Raw genomic sequence first — 9,572 nt, 5'->3', positions numbered from 1 at the left:
AGGTTAATGTGTGTAAGGTGCTATAATTTCATATTAAATCCCTTGTTTTTCACAAAACTGAGCAAACTTTTGTACTCATTGCCACCATTAAATCTCAACCTTTTGATTAAACACTAAATCTACTTCTCAACTAACAAGTTGAATCTCTTAAAATTGGTGAGTATCTCACCTTTATTCTCTAACAGATAAATCCTGATATGTCTAGTGAATTTATCTACGAAAATTAAGAAGTAGCAGTTACCTTCTAGTGACTTCATTTCAAAGGAAGCACACACATAAGAGTGCACAATCTCTAATTTGTGCAATGACATCATTGAAAAGTCATCTTTGAATGACTTTATAGTCTTGGCGATGCAAGAATTGTTTGGTCGTTTCTTGCTTAATTATTTTCTCAAAGATATTTAAATCTACACACCGATTGATCAAGAACAAGTCTTTCCCATTTTTATTTCTCAATTCATGATAAATAGTTCTTTGCACCTTAATATTGTTTGCATCTAATGCCAAGAAACTATCATTTTAATTTCATTTTAATTTCAAGCACATCTTAAAATTTAAATAAACTATCATTTTAATTTCATTTTAATTTCAAGCACCTCTTAAAATTTAAATATGACTTTCAACAAAATATTAGTAGCATAAATCATTAGTAACAAGTAGGAGTAAGGATCCACTCCATTTATAAGTCAGATTTTATCATATAAATATGAGTTTAAAGATAGTGCACTGACAGTGTAAACAAACTTTACACATACATTCAATCAAAATCCTTACACTTGCCATGTCATATTAATTTTTTTAAATTAAAATTATGTTTTAATTGGATACATGATTGTGATTGGTTGACAGTGTAAAAATATTTTACACTTCAGTGCATATCCCTTTTTCTCTATAAATATTCAAATTTAAATTTTGATACCGAAATAATTAGGAAGGGAATTTGCAATTCCGCGAGAAGCAAACTGAAAACTGTAATTTGCTTCGGTTGCTATGGAGAAGAAAGAAGAAGTTCCTATTCGAAAAACAATGGAGAAAAACGAATTGGAAGATTCAGTGGTCAGCAAAGTTGCAGAAGTGATATCAGCTATAAAGAGCGCGAATCAAGTCGATCAAGTCATTTCTTCGCTTCACTCCATCGCCACCCTTCTTTTCCCTCTCGACCCTAAACTTCTCTCAGGTTCGCTCTTACACTACGCTTTTTTTAACCTAATGCTATTGCTTGCGCATTGATTAAACCCTAGGATTGAAGAATTTGATGCTTTTTTCTTGCAGGTAGCATCGATGAGAGTCACAGAAAACAGGTTAGCGTTCGTTCATTTCTTGCAATTTTTACTTTTACTTAATCATTTTCAGCTTCTTAATTCCATTTTTCTTCTCGTGTTTTGTTCAGCTTTTTGCTGTAGAGGTTCCTTCTTCAAAGGAACGAGATGATTGGTGGCATGTCTTTTATCATGGACCTGCTTTTTCTACTCTCGCTAGATTCTTGTTACTTGGTAATTTTTTTTAACCTAATCCTAATTATTTGCTCAAAATATTATTGCATCTTGTTTTTCTCATATGGAATGCAACTCCATACAGATGTTGCTTCCAACTGGTTGGCTTGTTTCCCCTTTTCGGCACAGAAATATGTTTATGATGTTTTCTTTGTTCACGGATTTGTCACCGAAGTGTTGCAAATATTGGTTCCTTTTCTCCAGCAGAACAGGAGCGATGATCTTGATGTTAATGTTGTCATCTCAAATTCGGAAAGGTGTGATATCAATGTTCATATTGTACTATCAATGCTGGTTATCAATGTGCCTGAGCTTAATGTCGTGCCGTGTAACAGTCCAAATTAATTTAACCTTGAGAATAACTTTATGGGATTTTAATATTTTTGACAGGTTGCTTGTACTGTGCTTGCTTGAAAATAATGGAGTTCTTCAGATAGCGAGAGAGTTTGGTGGTCTTTCTACATCAAAAGGTTTTAGTGATGAACGGATGAAGCCAGATATATCGAGGATGGCACAAATTGTTGTATCGATTCCTGACAAAGCTAGAATGAACTCCCCGACTTCATTGTCATCACAGTATCCTTTTATACCCTTGGTTTTGATTCTGTATTGGTTACATATTTGATATGGTTTTGAAGTTTTCTTACTTGATTATTAAGGTATTTGATATTAGGAGAATTTATCCAGTTTATATTATTGTGTTATTGAGTTCCTCCATACAAACGTCATGTTTTTTTCTTCACCAAGCATATTCAGTGTATTCTTCAGGCAGATTATTGTCCAAGTACTCTCGCTTGAAGAAGATAGAGAGGTGATTTTGCTAGAAAAGATAGACAACTCAGATGAAATGGACAAAAATGGTGCACTATTATTCATAGGGGAAATGTTTTCTCGCATTTGTCGCCGTGGTTCAGCTGGTAACTAGAAATTTTCAGACACTGGAACAGGTTTTACAACTGCATATATTAGCTAGTATTATTAAATTGCTTTGAATTAACCATCAACCTTTGTGAATTAATCGGATTTGCTTCATGTAAACTTTGTCTTAACATTTGGAGGAGATATTTCTTTCCTATTTCTTAATAAATGTGTTCTTTCTTTTGAAGTTCAATTCTTGGTCCTAACATATTTGATAAAGAGTTTCACACGGATGCGGAATTTATTATAAACATTACTTGAATTATAGAGGCTTCATAATAAATAATTTCTTGTTTGGTTTCCGTTTTCTATTTCCATTTGCTGTTTTCAGTTTTAAATTCAACAAAAAATGAACTTTTATTGTTTTCGTAAAACTTCAAAAATAAGAAACAGTGAAAGCAAGATGACATTTTTATATCAAACTGAATATAGGAAATAAAAACATACGACTTTTTGAAACCAATCTGGCCCTAAAGTCCTCATGACAGAGTTGACTAGGTAATTGTGTTTAAGTACCTCCTCCTTGTTTACTAGATTTTTGAATTCTCTGGGTGGAATAGAGATCAACTTGTACTGTCTCTCTATTATAAGTAGAACACTTGTTTGGGCAACAGGAACCATTAGTTTGTCTTTTGACTCTTATCCGATGCTTAATTTAAAATATTAATTGACTTTTTACAATTGCTGAAAGAGACTAGGTCAATGAAGTTGGTGATCTGCAGTGATGCCTCTTATTATCCTATGCCATTGTTGTTTCCTGATTGAATCCATTTTCTTGTAGATCTTTTATCTAGTGAATTAGTACCCCGAGTTCTAAGGCTCATCAACACCTGCTTATCATCAAGTAAGAGTTCTATTACTGAGGAATTGCTTGAGTCAAAACCAGAAACAATGTTTTGGTTGAGAATGATGGAATCAATCAGGGATCCTTATACCACAGAAAGAATCTCTGAACAGATTTTGCATAAGCTAGCGAGTCAACAAGCAAATGATGTTCAAGCATATTGGGTTCTGTGGCTGCTTTTCCATAGGATTTTCAGGCTTCAGGCTTCTGTCAGGTGAGTGAAAGTATTAATTAGTGTTACCTTTATTCACAGGTCATCTTGAACTAATCCTCCATTTTGGTTTGAGAAGAAGAAAACTGACAACTTTGTTGCATGGACTGAAAAGTGATGGGAAAAACATGAATTTAATTTTTTTGAGCTTTCACGACAGAATTACTCTTCACTAGCAAACTAGCAATTACTTATCTTTCCTCCCACCAGCATGCCCATGTTTTTCCTCCTACGATCTGAACAGACTACAAAGTATAACTCTTGCAATAATGTATAATAAGAACAATGGTTAAATTAAAATAATTGATGCACACAAATTTTTCAAAAAGTGCACGATGAAGGTGTAGCTTCTTGCTTGAGGTACTTGGCAAGTATAACTATCCTGTTGTAGTGCTGTGTCACTATGCAGTAGAAAGTTTTAAAGGAACTGATTTTGACCATACTTGAACATGACTAATTTATTTAATTTGTTGACAATCTCTTTGTTTGTGTATCAAAACTACTTTTATTTCAAGATCTTAAAAAATGTATGAAATGAGTTTGGGACACCTGCCAAAAGAATGTTGCCAACAATAACAACAATGTTCTATGTTCATCCTTGAATTGTGTTTTACTTTTGTTGTCTGTACTCTGTAGCTCCTTACTTTGTTGGTTATTGTAATTTGTTGTTGACATTAGGCCATTGCACTATGATACACACACCTTAGATTATAGCACCATCACAAGCAGTTTTTTAAATCTATTTTTTTGTTTTACATTTATGAAATTTTAATGATATATCATATTACCAGTGTTAATATAGATATATGCTTACATTACACATCTTTGTCTTGCAATATTTTATGGCTTCTCCCAGGTCCATGTTTGTTGACAAATTCCTGCTCTGGAAGGTATTCCCTGTTAGTTGCCTGAAATGGATCCTTCAATTTGCTGTTTGTGAATGCCCACCTAGCACCTCTTTACTAGGACAAAACCGCCCAGGTCTTTTGAAGACTGTCCAACGTCTACTGGCAACATGGTCTAAGAAAGAATTTGTGCAAACAGCTCCTATTGAACAACAGGCTTGTATCCTTTTTCATCATGCTGGTAGTATATTGAAAAACATGTGGGAATTGAAGGATATATTTGAATTTCTGGATGTGAGTTTAAAAGGACTGCATAGTGCATATGAGACATTCATCATCATCATGGGATGTGGGGTTGGGTCAAACACTCAGATGTGTGTAGCCTTACTGCCACGCCATGATTCATCCGAGCAACCCCCTTCCTATTTGATGTTCATTGCTGCACTATGACTATAACTATCTCACATGCTTTCCTTCCTCCACTTAGCATTCGCCATATCGATGCCATCTTTTTTACCCATGATACATATTATTTTCCTATATTTATGTCAGATATAACTGCTGCTCTTGGCCTTTCTCTAGAGACAATGTCTAAAGAGGAATTGGATGGGATGAAGGAGGCCACACATTTGATTCTTCAAGGAGTTAGTGGTAATTATCACTTACTTGGTCATGCATGTCTTTGATAATAAGGATAGCAAGAAGGATTATGTAAGATATGAACTATTATTGTCCACTCCTAGGGAGCATGGGTAAACAACTTAACTAAGCGCTCATTCAATAAGGACTTCTGTATCTGTATCAAAGATTATCCATAAGTTGTTTCTACAAGCTATCATGAAGGTTATATAAATAAGTTGGAAATAACTTACGGGTATATTACAAATTATTTTTCTCTTTTTATAGCAGTGATATTTGTTAAGAGTCTCACATTGCAAAGGATATGGCCTAGAAATATGTTTATAAGTGAGGGCATTCCTCACCTTACAAAAGCTAGTTTTGTAAGGTTGAGTTAAGTCCAACCCAAATTCTAAGAATATTTTTTATACATTTTTCATACGCTCCTGCTCCTGCTTATATCATATCGCTTAAGCACTGGGGGCTTTCCAGATAGACAAATGGCTCCTCTTGATGTTTCTGCATTATTTCCTATGGTCTTGCTTTCAGTTGACTCAAATATTTCAGATCTATCAAATTAGTTGTTATGTAGAGCATATGGCCTCTGATGATTGTTGCTCTCAAGCTTACAGTTTCGTACTATCCAGTTAGCAATTTTTTGCTGTACAAGGGAAGTTGATTTCCACCAAATTATATGCTTCTGATTAAGGACCTTTTCTCGGTGCTCTTGGTTTTTCAAGAGGTTTCAGTTCCCCCATAATAAATTCCAATAAGAATCTAACAAGTGCCCTTGGTTTTTCAAGAGGTTTCAGTTCCCCCATAAGAAATTCCAATAAGAATCTATCAAGTCCGTCAAATTGCCAGAAATATCATCCTATTCTTCCCTTCTTATTTTAACTATATATAATTTAAATATAACTTCATAGTTTCTAACAAGCCATGCCACTGGATTTCGGTCATTGTGTTATATATTTGCCAAGAAAATACCATATTGTAAGGTTAGAGTAATTTATATTAAGAGTATGACTGCTTTGATGAATTCCTTTTTCATCGGGTCTGAGGGTCAATCTTATTTATCTCACTCCCACTCAGCAGTCTTATGAATCTGATTATCAGTGGGTCACTATACCTTCTTGCAGATCAGTAGTTGCATTCATAATCTTCTCATTTTTTGTGTAATTGTTTTAGGTAGGTTGGAGAGTCCTAATCATTTAGTTCGAAAAATGGCTAGCAACATTGCTTTGGCATTTTCTATGATTATCGATCCAAAAAATCCTTTGTACCTTGATGATAGCTGCAATGGGGAGACAATAGATTGGACATTTGGATTCACCGACCTCAAGAAAGGGACACTAACAGCCTCAAGTTCTAGAAAAAAAGGTGTCGATGAAACAAATATATCTACAATTTCAGTTTCAGAGAGGGAGTATGATTCCCTTCCCAATAAAGAGAAAGGCATTAGTTTAAAGGGCAAAAAGAAATTATTGGACTTCAATATGCTTGATCCAGATGAGATTGTTGATCCAGCATCACTGAATCTTGAATCAGATATTAATGACGAGGATGATGGTGATGATAGTGCAAGTGAGAACTCATATTCCTCAAGTGATTCATCTTTACAGCCATATGATTTGTCAGATGATGACTCAGATTTGAAAAGAAAACTTTCACAGTTGTCAGATGTAGTTGCGGCTCTTAGAAAATCTGACGATGCAGATGGGGTTTGTCTTTTTCTTATCATAGTACCTTGTAGTTGCATTTTGATTATGTGTCATTTGGATTTTAGACTGAGCTATTCAAAAACTTGTTTGTAGTCCTGACCAGCCTGATGCTTCTTGCGTTTGGCACAAGTTCCTTGATATCCTTCTTTTTTGCTAAAAGTTTGATGCTTTGTAATTTTTTTACTTTTGTTGCAGGTGGAAAGAGCTCTTGATGTGGTGGAAAAGCTAATAAGAGCATCCCCAGATGAACTAAAACACGCTGCAAGGGATCTAACCAGAACTCTTGTTCAGGTCCGTTGCTGTGATATAGCTTTAGAAGGCGAAGAAGAATCAACAGAAGACAAAAGGCAAAGAGCGTTAATTGCCTTGGCAGTCACATGTCCATTTGAGTCACTCGACACACTACACAATCTTTTGTATTCACCTAATGTAGATATTAGTCAACGCATAATGATACTAGATGTCATGACAGAAGCAGCTCAGGAGCTTGCTGAATCAAAAATTACGAAACTTAAACACAAGACCAGTTCTCTTGTATCAGTTGTTTCAGATACCCGACCTTGGTTCTTGCCTAGCAGCACGGGGACTCCTGGAGCAGGTTCCTGGAAAGAGATTTCAGGTACTGGCACTTTTTTGAATTGGTCAAACAGCTATGAGAGGGAACTACCCTCGAAACCTTATCAGGTCAAGAAAGGGAAAACACGACGTTGGAGCCTGAGATCGCCTTCTTCCGAACAAAATCTGATGGAGTGTTCTCATAACAAGTTTCCCATGTACGCTGCTGCATTCATGCTTCCTGCCATGGAGGGTTATGATAAAAAAAGACACGGTGTTGACCTTCTTGGTAGGGATTTTATTGTCTTGGGGAAACTCATTTATATGCTTGGGGTTTGTATGAAATCTGCAGCCATGCATCCAGAAGCTTCTGTGCTGGCTCCTTCCCTTCTGGATATGTTAAGATCCAGGTATTGGTCAAGACATTAGTTATCTATTTAATTGAAAACCCTATTAGGACTGACACTTTCAAAAACCTCACTATCACCCTTAAAATCGTGTCTATGTGTGTGGTGATAGAATTGATATTTTGCCGTTTTATTTGTGTTTGTTTCCTTTTGGCACTTTTTGTGTGGCTAGTGTACTAATGCAGTAAAACATGCCGTTTTTTTACATTTTAACTCATGCAGAGGGGTATGCCGTCACCAGGAAGCATATGTGAGAAAAGCTGTCCTTTTTGCAGCTGCATGCGTATTGGTTGCCCTTCATCCTGCCTACGTATCATCTGCCTTACTGGAAGGAAATGTTGAACTTTCCAATGGCCTTGAATGGATTCGCACATGGGCCCTTGATGTAGCTGATTCAGACACAGATAAAGAATGCTATACGGTAAGAAAACGAAATTTGAAGCTTCAAATCTAATCTCTCTTTTCATACAAGCTTTTCAATTATCTCTGCTAGTATTTAAACTTTTTTATGCACTGGTCTACAGTTATTCGATGCATATCATGATAGGAGTGGGTTTGGTTGCATGGCTCTAGAGTAGAGTACAAATAGCCAAGAGCAAAATTCTAAGATAATAACAAGTCATATGGATAAATATTAAATACTTAATTGTTTTCTTTTTTACTATAGATGGCCATGACATGTTTACAACTACATGCTGAGATGGCTCTTCAAACTTCCAGAGCACTGGAATCGGCAAGAAGTTCATTCAGGGCAAGTCCTACTCTGCGTTCTGATGCATCCAAAATGACCGTTAAAATTCCCTACTTAAATGGGAGTTAGTGATATTATTCTGAATGGCTTCATTTGTTTAGCCAAGCATATGAACTCCAAATTGTGTTGAACTTCTACTTGCTACTCGTCCTTTTTTATTTAACTTTTGATCCAGTCCTTTTTGTTCTTTAATTTAAAATTGTATATATTTTAGGCATCTAGATTTAATAATTTATAAATACTGAGGCAAAATTTTGCTTAATTAATTCTCGCTAAATGAGAATGCGGCATTGGCAATGCCTAGGATTGAAGTGGTGTAGTTAATTGTACCATAAAATCGGCTACATATGATTCATTTTGTTCGTCTTGGTAGTGCTTTCCTCTTCTTCTGTACTTCTACTCCCTTTAGTGAGTCATTAACAGGTTGTTCTTTTTGGTTTTGTTTGTGAATGTATCTGTTCTGATAATTTTGTTTCTTTGTGTAGTATTTCGTATCTATTTATGTGATTTGTGTTTAGTTATTCCCCTCCATTTTCTAGGTTTAGCTTGCTCCTTATTTTCTGTATATCTTTGCTTCTTCTAGTAGTGATTGTCTAGATTTTGATTAATCCTCCTTATCGTCGGTTTGATCCTTTGGATGTATTGTTTTAGTAGTGGCTTACATTGTTTTAGTACACCCCTTCTTGGCTCTTTCCATTTGTTTTGACTTTGCTGTATAAGTGGGTTCTATTTATTACTCATGTTAGAGCCTTTTAAGTTAGGCAATTTCTCATTACACTTTTATCTAGTGAAGTGCACATCTGAAAATCTCAAAATAACTTCAGGTTTATTTCGAAATACATCTCCGTACGCAATAAATACTATTTTTTGTCTAAATTTAATTTGAAGATACATCTTCGAATAAATACAAGATTAATTCACAGATACATCTCCGAATTGACTTTTTGTCTTTAGTAAATCAAGCAGCCACCAGATACATGCACATGATATTAGTCATGTGAGTATTGTATGCTAGTCATCCAGAATATAATGAAATGTAGTTGAATGAAATTCTATTCATGCGAGTATTGTATGGTATCCAGACGAGATCATCATGCTGAGTCCGATCAATATACACACGAAAAGACACCACAACATCATTCTCTATGTGCGAGAGATATAGGCAAGCATGTGGGTAATCCTCACTATACGATGGATCATACCCAAACT

The 9,572-nt window shown here is 35.4% G+C and overlaps 1 protein-coding gene across 1 annotated transcript; it reads left to right on the top strand.

The window, feature by feature from the left end:
• Window positions 1-922: 922 nt before the first annotated feature.
• LOC131662077 (uncharacterized) lies at window positions 923-9,366 on the top strand. Its single transcript, XM_058931766.1, has 13 exons — window positions 923-1,177; window positions 1,273-1,301; window positions 1,391-1,493; window positions 1,579-1,750; window positions 1,884-2,069; window positions 2,250-2,410; window positions 3,193-3,469; window positions 4,323-4,531; window positions 4,864-4,962; window positions 6,118-6,650; window positions 6,846-7,615; window positions 7,835-8,033; window positions 8,280-9,366. The coding sequence occupies exons 1-13, from the start codon at window positions 991-993 to the stop codon at window positions 8,430-8,432; spliced, it is 3,078 nt and encodes a 1,025-aa protein (XP_058787749.1). The 5' UTR covers window positions 923-990; the 3' UTR covers window positions 8,433-9,366.
• Window positions 9,367-9,572: the final 206 nt, after the last annotated feature.

This window comes from Vicia villosa, linkage group LG3, assembly GCF_029867415.1.
Source record: "Vicia villosa cultivar HV-30 ecotype Madison, WI linkage group LG3, Vvil1.0, whole genome shotgun sequence".
Lineage (NCBI taxonomy): Eukaryota > Viridiplantae > Streptophyta > Magnoliopsida > Fabales > Fabaceae > Vicia > Vicia villosa.
This window is presented reverse-complemented; position numbering and strand designations above follow the sequence as displayed.